This window comes from Salmo salar, chromosome ssa19 (genome assembly GCF_905237065.1).
Source record: "Salmo salar chromosome ssa19, Ssal_v3.1, whole genome shotgun sequence".
Taxonomy (NCBI): Eukaryota; Metazoa; Chordata; class Actinopteri; order Salmoniformes; family Salmonidae; genus Salmo; species Salmo salar.
In genome coordinates, this window is record NC_059460.1 from 59,770,955 (window position 1) to 59,793,762 (window position 22,808).

The 22,808-nt window shown below is 42.4% G+C and overlaps 1 protein-coding gene across 4 annotated transcripts in view; it reads right to left on the minus strand.

Annotated features, from left to right (window-relative positions):
* Positions 1-11: 11 nt before the first annotated feature.
* Positions 12-22,808, minus strand: part of LOC106579161 (gap junction gamma-1 protein) — a 59,560-nt gene continuing 36,763 nt past the window's right edge. For 3 of the 4 annotated variants that reach the window (XM_014158774.2, XM_014158771.2, XM_045702567.1), the window contains one exon: positions 12-3,390. In XM_014158774.2, the coding sequence (XP_014014249.1) occupies positions 1,895-3,319 (1,425 nt within the window). In that variant the 5' untranslated portion in view covers positions 3,320-3,390 and the 3' untranslated portion in view covers positions 12-1,894. The remainder of the gene's footprint in view (positions 3,391-22,808) is intronic. The other variant, XM_045702566.1, reaches the window with a different exon arrangement.

Here is a 22,808-nt window from a genome sequence, read left to right on the forward strand (position 1 = left end):
CACAACAGACAAATAGTTAAACATTTGAAACTTTGTGTTTATTCATACTCCCTTTATAAAAATGATTCAGGACATGCACTTTTCTTTTTTTGCACAAAAGTATTTCCCAAAATGGAAATATTGGCACAGTGCAAGGTCTCTCAGCTTTCCACTTTAACATTTGAATTTTGAAAAAAAGGCAAATAAAATATACATATAGCTAATTTGAAAAAAAAGTAGCCAAGACAGGTGTCCTTCTCTTATTTCCCACCCACATGTAGTGGTATGTTTTGGCATACATGCTCAAACTCAAAATGGATGTCACTACAAATGATAGTTGTTTCTCCACCCCATTCACCCCCAAAATACCAACTGTCTCTGGTTTGAGATGTACCAGAACATCAGGCGAACACAAACCATCGATAGTAGGGAAACTAGGCTGACTAGATGACACACCATGACCTGACGTCAACGTAAAAACATATTAAAGGGACATTCCACTACAAAATAAAACATACAGATGTTTTCAAACTACAAAAGCAGCCTAATGTCAAGATGAGTAAACATTCCACGGCCAAAATGAATGGAAAAGATAAGCTCCGCAAATCTGGAAATGACATTTTTTCATTATTTTTGGATTGTGGCAAATAGCTACTGTACATCTACAAAAACAGATGGGCCTGGGACGAGGACATCAAAATAACAATTTTATCATCTGACAAACTTTGATTTTGGAGTGTGTAATGTCCCTTGAATCAATACATTGAAGCAGCCTTTCCATACAACTTCAGCAACACTGAAAATAGATTATATTTCTTCTTCTGTGGAACATTGTCATCAACTGAGGAAATTAAGAACATTAATATAAAAACATACAGTAACTGAACCAATCAAAGTGCTGCTTAATTGTCTCTCCCAAACACAATAAAAACAGAACAACAATTTTGTACACATTATGAAAATATAAACAATTGTTGTCAAATGTTCTCCCTGTCTGTATGCTCTCCATAGTATGGCAATAGTATTCCTCACACATACAATGGTGCAACAATTAAATAGTTCCTCGTAAAATACTGACTGGTCTTTCAACGGTTAAAGGGTTCTTTCAATGCCTTCTCCTGGAACACTCAACACTGAAAAACAATGAAAAAACCATTTCAAACAGCATATTTTAAGCAGTAACGCATAGTAAAATATATGGTGTGGGCAGGCCTACACTGTAGGCTAAGAACAAATCTGCACTGTTCATGGTTTTGACCACCAGATGAAGCTCAAGAGCCATTAAAGAGACAGGTGGATAGAAAGACAGAGAAAACCTCTGACTCCAGTTCTTGGTACCAGTCGTGACCCACAAACATCTCTTTACTATGGAAACATTTCACATACAAGCGTCCATCTTGTGAGCAGTTTGGCAAGGGAATGGCAAGGGAAGCACACTTTTTACTCGCACAATATTTTTCTTGGTGTAGTAAGAAGGCACTTCAGATAGTTCTTCTAAGAATGCAGCTTAAAAGTCTCCCATTTCTTTGTGGAAGCAAAGATAACGTCATAGCACCAACATATGGCATATTTATACCGATACACATTTAAAAAGAAAATAAAGGGGCTCTCAATTACTGTGTCTTTTCCCATATGGCTCCTTCTTTTGAACATAGAATTACTTATAAAACATAACAACGTACAGCTGACAGTTGTAACATCAGATACAGCTGACATTGATTACCTCATTTGCTTAGTGACGTTACAAACTTCATGTTACAAACTAATTTCAGCCTGTCTCCAGGGGCACTAGGGTCAGTTATGTCTGTAGGAGCTATATACTCAGTAATGGAGCAATAACTCCTATATCGTAATGTGTTATAGAAGATAATGCTGCATATACTAAGTCCGCTTTAAGAATGATCTATTGTAGATGTCAAATCCACTCGGAGCCCTTGCCCTCACCCGACTTGCTGCTGCTATTGCTGCTGTTTCCCCTTTCGGCTTTGCTGGAGGTGTGCTTGGAGGCTTGCCGGTGCTTGCGATCACGGTGGGGCTTGCTGGGGTTGTTGTGGCCCTGTTCATGGCTGTAGGCCTGGATGGCTGACTCCAACCGGTCCTGCGCCTGCCGAATCTCCCTCTGGAAGGCGCCACGAGTGTCCCTCACGCCACCCGACGATGGGAAGTTATCCTCATTGCTGGCGTACTGCCGCCTCTCCTCCTGGGCGATGTTGGCGCGGTTCTGCCGGCACGCCATCTTGGCGTTGCTCAGGTCGGTGAAGGGAAGCTGCCCATCGGGCGCCACAGTCGGCACCATCAGCGTTGGGGGCTTGACGGCGATGTTGTAGCCCGGCGGCGCTGATGGGGCGTTCCAGGAGTAGGGGTAGCTGCTGTAACCATCGCCCCCCACTACTCCTCCTCCGTCGCGGAAAGTGGGCGGCCCCCCGGGACCGCCGCCACCCCCAAGGCCATACAGGTCCTCCTCGGAGAGCGGTCTCCGACGGGAGCGCAGAATGTCACAGATGGTGCCAACGCCCAGGTGGAGCATCTCCCACACGTTGAGCGCCAAGCAGAGCAGCGACACGGCATACATGATGAGCAGGAAGATGGTCTTCTCGGTGGGGCGTGACACAAAGCAGTCCACACTGTGCGGGCACGGCCGGCCCGAGCACACGTAGATGGAGGGCACCGCCAGGCCGTAGAGGGCGTACTGCCCCCCCAGAAAGGCCACCTCTAGCATGGAACGCGCCAGCAGCTGCAGCACGTAGATACGCATCAGCCCGTCCTCCTTGATGCGCTGGCGTCCGTCATGGCGCACCTTGCCTTTACCCTGGCACCCGCCGCCTCCAGCTCCTCCGCCACCCCTGCCTCCTCCCCCGTCGCCTCCTCCCGTCTCGCTCTCCACCTCGGGAACCTCATAGATCATGGGGTCCTCCTCCTGGTCATCCTCGGCCTCCTCCATGCCCCGGTGTTGCCTTCTGGCCCCGAGGTAGAGCTTCCTAGGCTTGCGCTGGGACAGTCCTCCTCCCCTTCCTCCACCCTCAGCTCTCTCCTCGCGCCTGGCAATCTTGTTGACGGCGTAGCCCAGGTACATGAGCGACGGCGTGGCCACCAGGATGATCTGAAAGACCCAGAAGCGGACGTGTGAGAGCGGTGCGAATGCATCATAGCAGACGTTCTCGCAGCCCGGCTGGCCTGAGTTGCACACGAACTTGCTCTGTTCGTCGTAGTAGATGGACTCGCCGCCCACGGCGGTAAGGACGATGCGGAAGACGATGAGCACGGTAAGCCAGATCTTGCCCACGAAGGTAGAGTGGTTGTGGATTTCCTCCAGCAGGCGTGTCAGGAAGCTCCAGCTCATGGTGATGGGAGTCTGGGCAACAGAGAGAGAAAGAGGAACCTCCCTCCTCCTCACTTCTCACACACGGCCGTCTGTGGTAGAAAAGGAAGGTGGGGGTGGGGGGGTCAGGTGCTTAAATAGTGCTCAGGTTAATAGCGGGCGCACACACACACACACACACACACACACACACACACACACACACACACACACACACACACACACACACACACTCTAAACAGACACAGTCCATAAATACAATTGATTGACACATGAAAGCAATTCAAGATCAGGACAACGAAAGCTATTACTCCTTTCCTATCAGCCTCGTGTGGCATAAGGTGCGATGGGATAGCATTTATGTCAAATACAGAACATTGACAGGCCACAGGTGTTGCACAAGTGAAGAATTCAGAGAGGTATCAGCCTTGTGGAATAAGGTGTGATGGGATAGCATTTATGTAAAATACATTATCAGGCCACAGGTGTTGCCACTAGGGATGTGGTCATAGACAATAGACAAAATCAGTTTTCTGTTAAAACGCTAAGAAAAAAATCATAAAATTCCACGTCAATTTACAATGCAGAAAAATGGTCCTATTATATATATGTATGTATATATGGAAGCCAGGCTTCCCCAAAAAATGGACCAATAACCAAAGAATACTAACACATATTAAATGTTTTATCTTTCGTCTCCCTGTGTTTCATCATTTTCCTTCAATTCACAAGAGGCTGAATGTATCTCACCGGAAAAAGCGAGCGAAACAGCACCCCTCTATCTCTGTATGTGTAGGCCATATATCTGATGCGGTCTGGTCAAAAAGAGTATGACATTTTTGCCGCCCGTGGCGTTGAATGCAAGGGAAGCCAGCGAGCATTTGACCTCCCTTGATATTTAAAAAAATAATAATAATAGCCAATCAGCGTTGAGCTAAGCTGAGTGAGCTCAACTGTGAATGGTCCTGGTGCACCAAAAAAGGTTCAAGGGAAGCCAGTTTGGATTTGGCTTCACTCAATCACGTTGAGAGCAATACGTCATTGACAGAAACATCTTGAATTGTTGCATTTCGTTGTCCTCCGGTGGCTAGCGAGGTAGCTAAAATTGTCCCTTTCCTAAATTAGCCACGGATGGAGATAGGGATTTGGACTTTTGGTTTTAGTTCATTCTTCGTACTGACCAATGATTAAAATGTTGATTCTGACCCAACCATAAATTCATACATTGTACCCCTGGCCTGAAAGGATGGAAGTTCAATATGTAGCTAGATGTAGAAGGCTAACTAGCTAACGTTGCACATGACAGGAAGTTAGGTTAGCAAGCAAGCATTTTAGCCAGGTAGCCTAGGACAACAAAAACTAAAAGCATGTACTGTATGACAGAGTCATTGACCGTTTCCTCAACATGAAAGAGAGGATGGCATTGGCATTTCTCTACAAGTAGGCTGAGTCAACATGTTTTTCTACTTGCACGAACACACACACACACACACGCACACGCACACACACAGAAATCAGAACCATGGACAGCCAAGCCACATCATATTTAGCTTAAGTTGATTGGACTAAACAGTTTTTGGTATATTTTATTTGCCACTGTATTATACTAAGCATAAGTGATTTGATAATGTTGAAATGTTGGCGTTGAAATGGTGCTGGAATAGTTGAGGCAGCTCCTGTTTTCTTTGTAACTCTCCATGATTCTAAATCAATAGTTATTTAGTAGTCCGAAAATGCCGGTAACATTAACTTGCTTGACCACACTGTAGGTCATATAACTGTTTGTTACATGCAACATGCTTTGTGGACTTCACCAGTTGCTCTCTGGTTTTGTGATGAAAGAAAGGTGTGGTTGGATTTATTCTGCCAGTGTCTTTTTATTGTCTCGGCCTTAAGCCCATATATCATGGTCACAAGGCATATGATTTAACAGTTTATAGAGCAAACACAATTATCACAACACATAGGTTGTAATATGGCTTTTTTTCTGGCTTGGCGTCACCAGTGATTTTTACCCATGCACCGCTACTGATGACCGCTAGGGCCGGGCAATGAAGTTATATCTACCGCAACCCTTTACAGACATAGAACGCAGCTACAGTAACATGTCATTAGCAAGAATTTATAACTTTTCAGACAATTACAAAAAGTGCTGCATCAGGCACCTTTTCAGACAGTATAATTCTGTGTAAAATGTTCTGTAGTTTTTACCTGACAACAATAAACATCACTGATTGATGTGCTGCTGTGTTGTTTTTTAAATGGTATGGTAGCTAGATGTGTTTTATTTCTACTAAATGTCTTGGTAGGTCACGGTATTTAAAAAACCTTAAAGTACTTTTTTAGGAGAGAGTGGTTTTTAGCGAAGGCAACAGGCAAGCAGGCTGCTAGCAACTCGAGACTATTTGACTGAGGGTTCTGGTTGCCTAGTGATGGACTTTAGTTCCAGTTCAGAAGCAGCATGCCTTTACAGACAAGTAAACTGTCCTTTCATATCACTAGAGACAACCTGGTCTCAGAGCATTTCGTATTATTATGTACGTCAATCCGGGATGCTCCATTTAGTATGATATGTTACGTTTTGTATGGTATGTATTAATTTGTGGATGTTAATCACCCATTTCGTGTGATATCTTAGAAATTACACTTCAAATTATATTTTATGAATTCGCTAAATGTACAATATGTTATGAATTTGCAAAACGTACTGTATGATAGGAATTTCCAAAATGTATGATATATTACCAATTCTAGCTAGGTGGCTAACTTTAGGTAGCTGGGTAATGTTAGCTAGGCTAGGGGTTAGGGGTTAAGGTTAGGAGTTAGCTTAAAGGGTTGTTAGGGGAAGGGTTAATGTTAGGATTAGGGGAAGGGTTAGCAAAAAAGGGTTAAGGTTAGGTTTATGGGAAGGGTTAGCTTACATGTGGGAAGTAGTTGAAAAGTTGCTAATTAGCTAAAATGTCGGTGATGAGACTCAAACTTGCAACCTTTGGGTTGCTTGACGTTCGCGTTATACGCCCCACCCCGACCAACCACCCTACTTTTGTTTTTGCCTTAAGTAACCATCTGTCTTATGTAACCATACCAAATGTAACATACAGTATCATACTAATTTGAGTGTTACTATGTTGCGTCTCTGAAACCAGGCTGCCAGAAAAGGTTATGTGTCGGCAGCGTTTAAAAAAACGTATTATAAATTGGGTGGTTCGAGCCCTGAATGCTGATTGGCTGACAGCTGTGGTATATCAGACCACGTACACCACGGGTATGACAAAACATTTATTTTTACTGCTCTAATTACATTGGTAACCAGTTTATAATAGCAGTAATGCACTAGGGGGTGTGTTATATGGCCAATATCCTACGGCTAAGAGCTGTGTCCAGGCACTCCGCAATGAGTCGTGCCTAAGAACAGCCCTTAGCCGTGGTATGTTGGCCATATACCACACCCCCTCGGGCCTTATTGCTTAAGTGTAATCTACCCTAACAGACAGACAAACATGCCGTAGCCGAGGTGCTTTCAAGGGGCCACATTCCATTATAAGCGTAATCGATACAGGCAACCGGTAGCCTACTGTAATTTTATATGAGACAGCCTGCCCCGTGCTCGCAAGACTGCAACAGACAGAAGACTGAACACATACTTGCATCCTTAACGAAGAGACTGAGAATGCAGTCCAGCGCGAGAGAGAGAAAGGCAAAAGCATGCACGAGTGTGCTAATAGGTTTTGGTCATCTGCATTTCGCAATGTCTTGTCTTGCATGCATTGCAAATTCACCAAGTAGCCTAAAGTTCACCTCTTCCTCTGGTTTTATTTGAATTACACAACTTCCCCAGGCTTTTATAGCCTATCAGATATAAGACGGAAAATAATGTTTTGTGATGACTGAACTGCAATTTAAATGAAGAGGGGGAGCGTTCTTAACGTTAAAGATCCCAACGTGGTGTAAACTCACAGTCTTAGTTGCCACAATTGAAGCGTTCAGAGGTAAACCGTCACATATGAAACAGTGGTCATCCAGGTGATGTGAAATTCAGTACCTTTCAGTGAGTTGGGTTGGATCAGAAATTTCCACTACAAATAAGGATATGAGATAAAAACGGAGAACAAAGACAAACGATCCTGGAACATATCCCCGTATGCCGTCCAGACAGGGTGGTGATGGATTTGGCACTTTGTTCTCTTCTGTATATGTGTGTGCGCCCGTGTGCTGCAGGCTACGTTGGAACCCCACATTTTTCAACTGTTCCCCCCCCCCCCCCACCAACGGAAAGACGGGCAGCATATTGTGCACCTTTCCATTATAGACACATGCTTACAATTACCCAGGGCGGAGTGCACGCCATATGTCATGGCCATGTGGAAAAATGCACAGACCATCATAAAGAGAAATTCCACTCCGCTAAAATGTATGTACACACACCAACTCCTATCCACAAGCATACACCAGTGTTTCCCCTAGGATTTTTTTAGACTCCGAACGACTACGAGACGATACCTTCTGCTGACTTTTTTTGAAAGGACTAGTGAAAATGTAATTATGTTGACGCCATCTTAAATATGAGTAATGTGTGCCACTGCACTGTAGGGAGATGATGAGTAGCAAGCGGTGGCTGTGAGCTCTTGGCACTCATTCCTGCCACTGCTCGCTCTGTTTGCTAAAAATATACAGTACCAGTCAAACGTTTGGACACACCTACTTTTCTTTATTTTTACTATTTTCTACATTGTAGAATAATTGTGAAGACATCAAAACTATGAAATAACATATGGGATCATATAGTAACCTTCATAGTAGTCACCCTTTGCCTTGATGACAGCTACGGGTCGATACTCATTTAGGCAGGTTACTATGGTGGTCTGCTTGAAACATGTTGGTATTACAGACTCGGACAGGTAGAGGTTGAAAATGTCAGTGAAGACACTTGCCAGTTGGTCAGCGCATGCTCGGAGTACACGTTCTGGTAATCCGTCTGGCCCAGTAGCCTTGTGAATGTTGACCTGTTTAAAGGTCTTACTCACATCGGCTGAGGAGAGCGTGATCACACAGTCGTCCGGAACAACTGATGCTCTCATGAATGTTTCAGTGTTACTTGCCTCGAAGCGAGCATAGAAGTTATTTAGCTTGTGTCACTGGGTAGGCTCGTGTCACTGGGCAGCTCTCGGCTGTGCTTCCCTTTGTAGTCTGTAATAGTTTACAAGCCCTGCCACATCCGACGAGCGTCAGAGCTGGTGTTGTACGATTCGATCTTAGTCCTGTAATAATGCTTTGCCTGTTTGATGGTTCGTCGGAGGGCATAGCGGGATTTCTTATAAGCTTCAGGGTTAGAGTCCCGCTCCTTGAAAGCGGCAGCTCTACCCTTTAGCTCAGTGCGAATGTTGCCTGTAATCCGTGATGAATGACGCTTCACCATCTGGCAGTCTGACGGACTAATCTGAGTTTGCCGAATGCATAGTGCACACTGTAAAGTTTGGTGGAGGAGGAATAATGGTCTGGGGCTGTTTTTTATGGTTTGGGCTAGGACCCTTAGTTCCAGTGAAGGGAAATCTTAATGCTATAGCATACAATGACATTCTAGACGATTCTGTGCTTTCAACGTGGGGAAAACGTTTGGGGAAGGCCCTTTCCTATTTCAGTATGACAATGCCCCCGTGCACAAAGCGAGATCCATACAGAAATGGTTTATCGAGATCGATGTGGAAGAACTTGACTGGCCTGAACAGAGCCCTGACCTCAACCCCATCGAACACCTTTGGGATGAACTGGAACACTGACTACGAGCCAGGCCTAATCGCCCATCATCAGTGCCCGACCTCACTAATGCTCTTGTGGCTGAATGGAGGCAAGTCCCCGTAGCAATGTTCTAGCATCTAGTGAAAAGCCTTCCCAGAAGAGTGGAGTCTGTTATAGCAGTAAAGGAGGGGACCAACTCCATATTAATGCCCATGATTTTGGAATGAGATGTTCAACAAGCAAGTGTCCACATACTTTTGGTCATGTAGCGTATGTCACGCAGCGAGAGTCAAATGGAGACTAACAAATTCAGTTCAGTCAATCGTCCTGATGAGCCCTTCAAGGCTTGTTACTAGGCTATGCGTGTGGCTAGAAACTTCAACGAGAACTTGAAACTTGTCTGACAAAGTTTGGTCTAGGGAAAGTGTTCAGAATTATTCCATTTATTTAACCTTTATTTAACTAGGCAAGTCAGTTAAGAACAAATTCTTATTTACAATGCAAGCCTACACCGGCCAATGGTGACCAATACTACAAGTTATTTCTCCCTCACCCATCAAAATAAACAACTTTATTTTACAACTAGCGCCATGCTGCTGTTGTTGCCAGCTAGCCAGCATAATCTAGCTAGCTGGGAAGGTCTCATCAGGACTGACTGGACCAAATATTCTTCTTCTTCACCTAGCTCAATGGTCTCCACTCGACTCTCAGTTGCGCGACATATGTCATCAATCTAGGTACCAGGAGTGACGCCCTCTGACGTTAGACAATGATAAGATGAGTATTTCAAAAAATGACACGTCGGGAGGAATTTCTGAACTAAAGCACACTATATAAATTGAGCCTTCTGTTCTGCACATCAGAGTGTTTTAATGGATGATGTCTGTAGAAAAAACAGAACCGTAGTCAGCTGCCAACGTGGCTTTTTATGGTCTAAAATATATGGACGAGAATACCAACAGAATTCCATATTTAACATTTGATGCCTCCAGAAATGCCTTCCAAGTTGTTATCTGGAACACATTTGTTGTGTTAACACACAAGAGCACACAATCATCAAAACACACACACGTGCGCGAACAGGGAAATGCACGGATGCACATGTGCACATACAAACCAGCCTTTAATTCATATCAAACTAGTGTCAATCAAACAGTTACAGTTGAAGCCTGCACCAGTCTTCTGTAGTCTTATTGTTGACAGGGTTTGGATTAATAGAGCAGCTTGAAACATGACTTAACAACTCTGGCTCACCAGGGGAAAGCCAAGACCATGTCAAAGAACATTGTTGAAAGATAGTAACTTATCTTAACATCAATAGCAAAAAGTTCCTAGAAATAATGTTCAAACTTTTTTTCCATAATAAATAAATAAAAAATTGGCACATCAATCTAACCTAAATAACCTTTAGTTTGTAAGGCCTCAGGCTGCTGGGCTCAGATCCATAAGAATGAATAAAGACAAATGGGCCCTTGGGCAGGCTGAATCATATCACGACTTGAAAGAGGGGGTTGAGGCACTGCTATTACTGGAGTTTCAGTAAACTCAGAAATGAAAGGTGTACTGTATGTTATCTTGCTAGCCCCCAGCAGGTTAGCCTCCTCCTTGCCTCAGGTGTTCCAGCAGGAATGTGAAATTATGATTTGTGAAGCTGAACACATCCTCTTCCCCACTGTGTGCTCACTTGGACAAAGGCAAATCCATTTGGAAAACAAGCGCCACTGAGGATATATTTTTCTTGTTACTCTCATCCCTATTCCCGAGAATGTAAGTTATCCATAAATAGAGAGATCCATAGACACTGAGTATACCAAACATTAGGAACACCAATCCTGTTATTGAGTTGCACCCCTCCTCTTCTTTTGCCCTCAGAACATCCTCAATTTGTCGGGTCATGGACTCCACAAGGCGTCGAAAGCGTTCCACAGGGGATGCTGGCCCATGTTGACTCCAATGTTTCCCACGCTTGTGTCAAGTTGGCTGGATGTCCTTTGGGTGGTGGACCATTCTTGATACACACGGGAAACTATTGAGCGTGAAAAACCCAGCAGTGTTGCAGTTCTTCACACAAACCGGTGCTCCTGGCACCTGTCTTGCCCATTTCCCCTTTAAATGGCACACATACACAATCCAATTGTCTCAAGGCTTAAAAATCCTTCTTTAACCTGTCTCCTCCCATTCATCTCTCACTGATTGAAGTGGACTTAACAAGTGACATCAATTAGGGATCCTAGCCATTTAACATCCAAAAAGAAAAGCGAGCGATTTTCAGAGAGAACAAAAAGGGCTTCATGAAAGGAATGTTAAAGTTGCTCTATTTATCAATTACACTTGTAAATAACCCTAAATGTCAACGATATATCTACAGTAGTAAACTATATAGGCTGTACATTTTTTTGAATGCTTTTAGAATGCTGTTGGAAGCTAAAAGTTGCTGATGTACAGCGACTGGCCATCCTGGCCAACTTCAGTGTATACAAACAGCAGTGTCTTTCTGCTTCAGGATTGGTGCTTGTTGTTGGAGGTTGAAAACAAAGCGTAAACAAGAACCCGTACTTGACGTCGCTGCAACAGATATTTTTTGTTTCAAAAAATGATAAGGTGAGAAAGTAATAGGCAGAGTGCGAATTACAAGGGGCCCTGGAGGGAGTTACAGACCCCCCTGAATGAGACATGAGTCCCCCTAAATGCAACAAAGCCACACTTTGGGGGTGGGGGGGGCTCTAAATAATGCTAATTGAACTATTCCCCTTTTTGCTTAAAATTTAATTTGTACTGCTACAGTGTTAAATATAAAAATAAAAGATTATTCCAAATTAAACTAAATACCCTCACATCTGTTTCATGATTGACATTTGTTTTCTTCATGTGGCTGCACATCCTGGGACATTTCAGGACCTTTTCAGGTGTCCAAACTTTTCCTTCTACAAAAAAGGTACTTTTCAATTAATTCAGGCTACAAAAGTGCAGACCCAATGACAATCGCCGAATGTCATTACACTTTTTGGTGTTTTGTAACAGATGTCTTCTTTCCATTCATCAAATGGCGCAGGTTCCCTGTTTGGATGCTGGAATTATTTTGGAGTGGACGAACAAATGCAGATACCCTATGTTTTGCAGTGATTGTTTGACAATAACATGAAAACATGCCTTAGTCATGCCACATTTTTTAATGTAAAATGACATGTCTTTAGTACATTTTTTTTTGCACCTGCATAAGGTCACGTGAAAAAAAGACGAGACCTCCCGAATGTCACAGTATAATTCGCACTCTGGTAATAGGCTTTTATGATATTTCAGGTATTTCCAAGCCGGAGGCTATTCTTAAAAAAAAAACATGAGGAAATCAAAATGATCACTATGAATTGTTACATAGAGCACCTTTTAAGACAATGATCCTGTGAGGCAGAATGAAGGACAGGAGGAATAGGCCTAAATTCCAGAGGAATTACGAAGGAGAGAGAAATGAACTTGACGACCAGACTTGTCACCTTCACCATGGCTACCGGTTCTGCCTAAAGCCTCCCCAGAGCGTCACACACCCAACATGCTTCTCCATTTAATCAACTACATTCATTTCCCTGAGTGTCTAACTGTCTATGTAGTGGTTTACTGCAGCTTCAAATCTGCAGACACTTCATCCCGCTAACAATCAATTAGAGCGATTCAAACCTGATCTGGACTGGTGAAATATTGAGCGCTCCGCTTGCCTAGAAGGTTTCAGCAAAATGTCTGGGCCAGCTGATCTGCTTGTTTACAAAGGCATCGTTCTCAAGTTCATCACCTCACTACTCAATCTCTGTGCAGTAAAAACGTTACAGTTTCTTATGTTACTATTCTATTGTAAAGCACTCAGATTATCCTTTAACTCGATCAGACTTTGTCCTTCAAGGTGATTTGCAAAATAACTCAAAATAAAAGGGGTATTTAAGCAACAGTGTAGATGTCAGTGCAGCAATTTAAACAGTAAATAAATGGGTTCAAGGAATTCAAATGGTAACTACTTTGAAACAAACAGGTCATTTGTGGATTGTGGTCTGCAGGGGAATAGTTGTCTGAAGCTGACAAAGCCTTATGACAGACCATTTTGTTCAAGACCAGCAAGTACTGTAAATATATACTGAACAAAAATATAAATGCAATACACAACAATTTCAACGATTTCTACTGAGTTAGAGTTCATATAAGGAAACAAGTCAATTGAAATAAATTAATTAGGCCCTAATCTATGGATTTCACATGACTGGGCAGGGGCACAGCCATGGGTGGGCCTGGGAGGGCATAGGCCCACCCACTGGGAAGCCAGGCCCAGCCAATCCGAATTAGGTTTTCCCCACAAAAGGGCTTTATTACAGACAGAAATACTCCTCAGTTTCATTAGCTGCCCGGGTGGCTGGTCTCAGACAATCCCGGAGGTAAACAAACCGGATGTGGATGTCCTGGGCTAGTGTGGTGCCACGTGGTCTGTGGTTGTAAGGCCTGTTGGACGTACTGACAAATTCTCTGAAATGACATTGGAGGCAGCTTATGGTAGAGAAATGAACATTAAATTATCTGGCAACAGCTCTGGTGAACATTCCTGCAGTCACCATGCCAATTGCACGCTCTCTCAAAACTTGAGAGATCTGTGGCATTGTGTTGTGTGACAAAACTGCACATTTTAGAGTGGCCTTTTATTGTCCCCAGCACAAGGTGCACCTGTGTAATGATCATGCTGTTTAATCAGATTCCTGTCAGGTGGATGGCTTGTCTTGGCAAAGGAGAAATACTCACTAACAGGGATGTAAACAAATTTGTGCACAACATTTGAGAGAAATAAGCTTTTTGTGGATATGTAACATTTCTGGGATGTTTTATTTCAGTTTATGAAACATGGTACCAACACTTTAGATATTGCATTTATATTTTTGTTCAGTATATTTTTGCATTGCATGTAATAGTGTTGTTAGGGGTCATGGAAAGATCTTGGGGAAGTGAGGACTTGGCTGGGAGGTAGGAGCATATTAGTTTTGAGTTTGACATGCCAAATTGACATCATTGAGGCATGCCCCGATGCAAAGGCAATACATTTGTCAGATTGCGGCAAGGAGAGAGAGTTGGACAACATCAGCATAATATTGACGAGAGAAGCTGCAATAACAAATCACACAGCCTAGGGATCCATTTGCAATAACAAAAAGAGGGGGGCAAGCACAGAACCCTGAGGTACACAAAGTTGTTTTTAACTGTTACTGAGTGTTCCAGTGCTACTGTTAAGCATTAGTGTCACTATAGTATAGTATTAGTGATACAGCTGGTGGTAAAAGGGACTAGGATCAGGGGGAGTGGATGAATTGAGAGACTGGTTGCAGATAAGTGGTGACCAATGGTAGTGGGACCACGTAAGCCTATCACTTTTCTCTATGTATTTTTCATCCTCTCCCTTTCTATCCAGGTACAGTTACTCACCTACCCTTTTAGTAATGAGAGCAAATACGAGCAAATAGAAGCTGGATGCCCTTGCATGCCCTGCGTTTGTGAAACCTGAGTGTGTGGAGAGATTAGCCACTGTGGAAAGGAAGGGCAAACAGGGGGACCTCAGGGCTAGTGTGCAGGTGTGTTTAAAAGATGAGGACACTGATGCCTGAGTCAACACCTTAACATTGTGTAACCCTCTGTGTTCAGGTGCAGGAGAAACCGCAAAGGAGGTTCTCTCAGGCCTGGAATATGAAGGTGTCTGTCAAAGAGTTGGTCATAACTTTTCAGTACATATCGCCCCGAGACCCACGTTAACTCGTACCATGGTAGGTGTGATTAAAAAAGAGATGGGAAAAACCTTTATCTGGATAAAGTCTCTAGTGTTGTGTTAATCCTGTGGGATGAGTTATGAAAGAGGCACCTCAGACAAAATAAACAGATGGGGCCCTTAGGTACACAGGTGTGATACAAAGTGTGGGGAGAATGATATCTGACTTAATGTCCTGAGTACACCCCTATGGTGTGTGTTTGTATGTTGCAGTGGGAGAGTGGAAGGTAGACATGCCAGTCTCAGCCTTGGGTGTGTGCGCAGAGATAGGGGCAGTGAGGGCTTGGATTGCCACTAGGGACCGTATCCAATTGGTGACACGACATCATAACGAACCAAACCATACCATAGGGTGTGGACAGATGGGTGAGGACAGAATGGATATCTACAAGGACACGAGACCATTTTTGTTGGTGCATAAGCAAAATGCTGTGCCAGTGGCAAGCGTGACAACACAACAGGCAAGACAGATGACAACACACATCATCACAATCATGATAATCATCAGAGACCAAAGTCGCCTGAATCAAGAGTCAAGGACTTTGTTCCTTCCCATACAGGCAAAAAAAAAAGAAAGAGTGACGACATCACAAGAGAGAGAACGAGAGTGTGAGAGAAACAGAGAAAGGAAGGAGGATAATGAGAGGGAGGGCAAGTGAGGGCAGAGGAGAGAAACAGAATGTGTCAGCATGGTAAAGGAGGAAGAGAATCCAGGGCTGTGTCCTCGACCTCGCCACGATGCTCTGAGCAGCTAGCAGGCAATGGATAACCACACACACACACCACACACACACACACAGGCTTCCATGCATACATACACACATTCGTGGAGGAGAGATTGTCACAATGCACTGAGGATTCAAAGGAGACAGGTCTGTTTGGCTCCAGAAAAAACAACAAATGTCTGTGAGGGATTTGAGAAATGTTTGTTTTAATCATACCCTTGTGTCTACCACACTACTGAATAGGCTAGTGGCCAATACTCAACAAGGTTTCATTTTTTTAGATAACCTACCAGATGTATAACAAAGCACAACCATGTTTTTCCATATCTCTAAGGTCTCCCATATGAAATGGGTGGTTGTCTCAAAATATTTTACTGCAAAAGTGGTTAAATTGATAGATATTGTGACACACCCTTGTAACTCAAAAAGTGCAGAATAATTCCTGGCTGGAAGGGAGTGGTCCACCTAAGCTCATGTAACCCAAAATTACAAGCTCTGATATTGCATAAATGTGGAATACAAGTAATCTGTCTTCTGCCCTACTGTACATACACAAAAACACAACATTATCTTAATGCATCTTGGAAATATAGAACTGTAAACACACAGAGGCAATAGTCGGAAATATCAACGATGAATTTTTATGATGAACCTTTTGGTTGCTGTTCAATAGGCAACTTTACAAGTCAAATTTGCTCAGTGCTGTATGGTCTGCCTGACAAAAATGAAGTTACACATGTTTTTTTTTTTTATGTTGTGACTCATACAGTGAAAACTGTCATTTTTTCCAGTCAAAGGTTCCACTGTGGATGTTATATGTTTAGCCCCTAGTCTTGCAATTATGTTAGAAGGCCCGCCCAGATTTGACTCAGAATCCAATATGGCTGCCACATTACCATTAAATGGTGGTTTAATCACTGGTTTAATCACTTGTATATGCACACGTTTTAAATGAGAGACCCCACTGGGCACAAGACGTCATAATTGGGTAATATTTTGTTGAGACATGAATTGATGCGATTACAACCTATATTAACCCACTCAAAAAGACAGCCAAAAGTAGTTCAATTTACAATGGGTTACCACTATGCTTTGAACCATCTAAAAGCACAACCTAATTCCAACAGAAAAACAACGTCTGATTTTTGGTTTAGTTGTCACCTAAATGACAATCACTGCACTATCGACCATTTAAACCAGTGACTCAGATGGAACTTTCCAAGCAGATACATCTCCTTTAAATGCTGATATTTGGTTGAATTATGTAAATAACCTAAAGTTAAGGCTATCTTACAAAACTAATGTAACATTCAATCTTAACACATCCGTGGCCACATTTTTGAGGTTACTGTAACTATAAATGCCTTCTTATGTAATCCTATAAGGCGTGCATGTTCAAGATAGCATGCATAGGTCACCGCATGACTGTGGAGATCTTCACAATTACTGTTATAATCTGCGCAGAATCTCAAACGGCATTGATCACTTGCACCGTGTTCTTTTAATGTCATCTTAACTGCAATCCAGGTCATTCTGTTCTGCTAATTAGATGAAGCACAGCGATAATACAAAATATCTGTGTTCCCTTTTGAACTTTAGTGTGCTTTTAATCCCATTCTTGAACTTTTATTTTTGGTTGAGTTGGAAATGTGAATCCAACATATCATTTGTTATTTTGTCGACAAGTTAATAGACAATGTATTGCATTTCAAACGTGATTTTGAATTGTGTTTGGTTGTCAACGCAACCAAATATCAACATTTGAAGGAGATGTATCTTCTGCTTGGATAGTTTCATCTGTGCCACTTAGTCTGGCTTTAATCCCAGTTTGTCTACAAATTAATCATGTATATGTTGGATTCACGTCTCCATCTCAACCAAAAATCTAAGTTAAAGAATAGGACTAAATCAAATCAAACTTTCAATGCACAAGTCAGTGGCACAGATGGAACTATCCAAGCAGAGGACATCTCCTTCAATATCACTAAATATCATTACATTTGAAATCAACAGGAGCTTGAAACCCTAGGTGTATTGTATTGTCTATTTTTTGTTGAATTCTGGCTTGAATTTAAACAATGGCTGTTGATGACTCTTCATTTGTTTGTACAGTACTGATGAAAGCATTAGGCCGAAAGTTATGCTCCGCTTTCTTTTTACATTTTATATAGCACCTTGCATTCTTTCGAGCATGGATTAAATTAATTATAATATTTTTGTATCTCGGCCTCCTTGGGTTATTCCTTTTCATGGTGTTGAGGGCCAGTACTTTTTGAACTCTACTGATAAAATATGGTCACATTTTATTTCGTCTGTTAAAGGGATACTTTGGGATTTTGGCAATGAGGCCCTTTATCTACTTCCCCAGAGTCAGATGAACTCATGGATACCATTTTTATGTCTCTGAGTCCAGTATGAAGGAAGTTAGAGGTAGTTTCACGAGCCAATGCTAACTAGTGTTAGCACAGTGAATGGAAGTCTATGGGTATCTGCTAAATGGTATCCACGAGTTCATCTGACTTTGGGGAAGTAGATAAATAGCCTCATTGCCAAAATCCCAAAGTATCCCTTTAAACCTTCTCTTTGGAACAACTTCGATAGCAACATGTGAATCTATTTAGTTTCTAAGTGAGATTGCTCAACAATCATTCTCACGATAGCACATTGATAATAGTTAGTGACAAATATCTTAGTTAAGCAGTGCTGGGCTTTGTTCAAACCCTGCATGGGAGACCAAAGGGTAGCTGTAGATAGATCAATTCTCATGTTCAAATATTTTTTATTGAACACACACACAAGAATGGTGTATAGACAAGTTTACAGTTCTTATCTAAACATAAGAGAACAGACATTAACCACAAGACCCAGCGTTCTGGGCACAAAACAAATATTACAAAACAAGACATACAGAACAAGGACAGGTAGAAAGAAAAAGGGTCGATGTAACCCCCCCACTTATACCCCCCTTTATCCCCCCCTTATTCCACCCTATTCCCCTCCCAACTGCTCGGGTGGCGGGGCCAGCACATGCTGCCCAAAGGTGGATTACCATATGACAATTGAGAGTTCGTTAAAAAGTGCAAATTCACAGCGCCGACTGGTCCAAGTAAGAGAGGAAAGGCTGCCAGATTTGATCAAATGTTGATCATTTATTGTTCAGAATATATCTAATTCTTTCTAAGTGTACAGTGTTTGCCAAATCGCTGAGCCATCATTTGGTAGAGGGCGCTTCCCTCCTTTTCCAAAACAACAAGATTCATTTTTTTGCCGAAATGAGACTGTAAGAGATGAGTTGTTTTTGGGAGCTGGTTAATCCGTTAAGGGAATCGGACACTCCCAGGATTATCAGAAGCGGGTCTGGGTCTATTGAAGTCTCCAGAACTTCAGAGAGGACCCCAAAAATTCCACACCAATACCCATACAAGTTAGAGCATAGGGCAAAGCAGTGGAGTAGTGTACCCTGCTCAGCCTGACATTTATCACACATAGGGGATGTACCAGGAAATATCCTATGCAGTTTGGTTTTGGAATAGTGTAATCTGTGTAATACCTTGAATTGTATGAGACGATGTCTGGAGTTAATGGAGCAGGTGTGGATATACTCCAAGCTATCTTCCCAGTCTGCCACCGAAATATCAGTCCCTAGGTCTTCCTCCCATTTTGCCTTAATGGCATCAGTAGAGGGTGCGCTAACAGATTGAAAAGCGTCATATATACAAGATATCAGTTTGTCTGAGGTGGGGCATATTTTTATGCATCCGTCAAACATGGAAGGTTTAGCATTCCCAAATGTTGGGAGGTGTTTTCTAACATAGTCTCTAATCTGTAGGTATCTGAAAAAGTTACTTCTGGGAAGATTATAAGTTTCCCTCAGCGATTCAAAGGAAGCAAAGGTCCCTCCTATATATAAATCCCATATAGTACTTATCCCCAACTCTCCCCATCGCTCAAAGGTGTTATCAAGGTTAGAGGGGGCAAAGGAGGGATTCCTGGCAACAGGAAGCATGAATGATATTGGTCTAAGCTCAAAGTGGACTTTAATTTGCTTCCAGATTCGTACTGTGCTATGTATAATAGGATTGTTACGGTAAAGTGACATCTCCAGATTGACAGGTGACAAAATCACAGCACCAATAGAGAAGGGGTGACACTCCTCACGCTCCATACTAAGCCAGCTGGGTGGCGGGTGTGCGTCATCCAGCAAAAACGTAACAGCGCGGAGGTTAGCGGCCCAGTAGTAAAATATAAAATTTGGGTGAGACAATCCTCCTTCCATCTTGGATTTACAGAGGTGTTTTTTTACCTATCCTGTGTGTTTTATAATCCCAGATGAAAGGATTGATAATAGAGTCCAGTTGTTTATGAAAGGATTTAGGTATGAATATTGGGATGTTCTGGTATAGGTAGAGCAGTTGTGGGAGGAAGACCATTTTAATGGCATTTAATTCTTCCGAGCAGAGAAATTGGGAGAGTTCTCCAAAATTGGATGTTTGCCTTGAGTTTTTGCATCAGAGAAGGGAAATTCTCTTTAAATAGTAAGGAGTATTGTGTGGTAACTACAATTCCAAGGTAGGTACATTTTTCTGAAGATAGCTTAACTGGAAGATGTTCTAGCCAGGAGGTGTTTTGCAACCGTATGGGCATTAATTCACTCTTGTTCCAATTTATTCTGTATCCCGAGAAGGTACCAAACAAATTAATCACCTCAAGAATAGCTGGAATACTTTCTTGGGGTTCTGTTACATAGAGGAGAATGTCATCTGCGTATAGGGAAATCTTATTTAGAGTATCTTTAGTATTATAGCCGTGTATTGCTGCATGTGATCTGATCGCTTGAGCGAGAGGTTCAATAATTAGGGCGAAGAGCATAGGCGATAGCGCACAACCTTGCCTTGTCCCTCTGTAAAGGTTAAATCGGGGCGACAATGATTGGTTAGTGAGTATTCTCGCACAGGGGTTCCTATATAAAAGCTGGATCCAATTTATGAACCCATATCCAATATTACATTTCTTTAGAACCTTGAATAGATAGGGCCACTCAACTTGGTCAAAGGCCTTTTCGGCATCGAGATATAACGGCAAAGTCCACGTTAGGTAACCTCTGAGAATACATAATGTTGAATAGGCGCCTGAGATTGAAGAATGAGTTTCTGTTAGTGATAAAGCCGGTCTGGTCCGAATGGACCAATTTGCCAATTAAAGTGCTAAGCCTGTTAGCCAAAGTTTTTGCTAAAATCTTTTGGTCTGTATTAAGGAGGGATATTGGTCTGTATGACCCTACCTCTTCCGGATCTTTACCCTTCTTATGTATAACTGTAATAAACGCCTCATCCAAAGTGGATGGGAGAGCTCCATCCTCATTGGCCTGAACCAACATATTGTGTAGGTAGGGAGAGAGCATGTTGCTGAATGTTTTGTAGAATTCACCAGGGTATCCATCTGGGCCCGGGGTCTTGCCACTCTTTAGAGATTTTATTGTTTCTCTAATTTCTTCAAGAGATATTTCCTTATTCAGGAAGTTAGAGTCTTCCTGGTTCAGGGCAGGAAGATTACAGTCCTCCAAAAAGTTTTGCATAATTAAGGGGTTAGATGTATATAAAGTCTCATAAAACTGACGGAATCTGTCATTGATATCTTTGGGGGAAGAGAGTAATTCCCCAGATGCAGATTTAACTTTGTGAATCATTCGGTCACTCACATGTGGTTTGTCACCAAACTCAAAATATTTTTGCTTGGCATAGAGAAAAGATTTAGCAATTTTAGCAGAGAGGATCTGATTGTATTTAAATTTTAAAGACATAATTTTTGTATGTTTCTCCCTAGATGGGTGTCTAGCATTCTCCCTATCCAGTAAGTGAATTTGTCCCTCCAGTTCTACCAATTCTCTTCTGTTTTGTCTACTCCTGGCAGTCTGAAAGGAGATGATACAGCCTCTCAAATAAGCCTTCAGCGTTTCCCACAGTCATGCTGGGGAAGTCTCTGTGTTGTCATTGGTATCAAAGAAAAATGTAATTTGGTCTTTAAGATGTTCACAGAATGTTGGTTCTGTGAGGAGCTGAGGATTCAAACTCCAGACCCTCTCGTTTGGTACGATGTCACCCAATCTCAGGGAGAAGGTGATTGGACTGTGGTCAGAGATTATAATATCATGATATCTCACATTACAGGTATAGGAGAGTAGTTTAGCATCAACCAAAAAGTAGTCAATTCGAGTATAAACATTGTGAACATGAGAGTAAAAGGAGTATTCCCTACCCGTAGGGTTAGAGATCCTCCATATATCAAATAAGTTTGAATTGTTTATGTAGGTATTCAAGAATTCGCTTGAATAGGAGGTAGGGGTTCACCGGGTAGAGGATCTATCCAAATATTGGTCTAGTACACAGTTAAGGTCCCCTCCAATGACCAGGTTAGTATGGGAGATATCTGGAATCAGGGCAAGGACTCTTTTGAAAAAAGAGGGGTTATCAATGTTTGGCCCATAGATATTTAGTAGAGTTACAGAAGTAGAGTGGATCTCTCCTATTACGATCACATAACGACCCTCTTTGTCCACAATAGTGGTTTTATGTAGAAAGGGAATTCCTTTCCGTACGAGAATCGCTGTGCCTCTCGTTTGGCAGAGAAGTTAGAGTGATACACTTGCCCCACCCACTTACATTTAAGTCTGTTATGAGAATTGTTTTTCAGATGGGTTTCTTGCAAAAATATAATATCAGACGAGAGTGCTTTCAAGTGGGCTAGGACCTTGCCTCTCTTAATTGGTTCGTTTAAACCCTTGACATTCCAGGAAGTGAATGTAAGCCCCGCCCTCCTCTCATTTGTAGTTCCTATGGTGGCCTGCATAACATGTAAGTCACTAAAAAGGTAAGAAAGCGCACCAAACCATCACGATCAGCATATGTAGCACCTACACCCGAGCAGTATCCAACCCACCCCTCCCCCCTGCAAGCACCTTTACTCTCCACCCTGTTCCCATACTTTCCCCAACATTTACCCCTCCCATCAACCCACATTTAACAGGCATACACAAATAGGAGAGAAAAAAATATGAAAATAAAAATAATAAACACACTGTCTCGCCAATGCCAAAAAAGCACGGCGCGACCTCGAACAAGAGGTAAAACAAAAATAAAATCCCAACTGTACGTTCACCTCTCACTATCCTAGAACTTCTACTAACATCTGAACTGAGGAGGCTCCCGCGATTAAAGTGTTCAATTAGCATCTATTAAACCTAAACAGAATAAGTTGCAACTTAAAC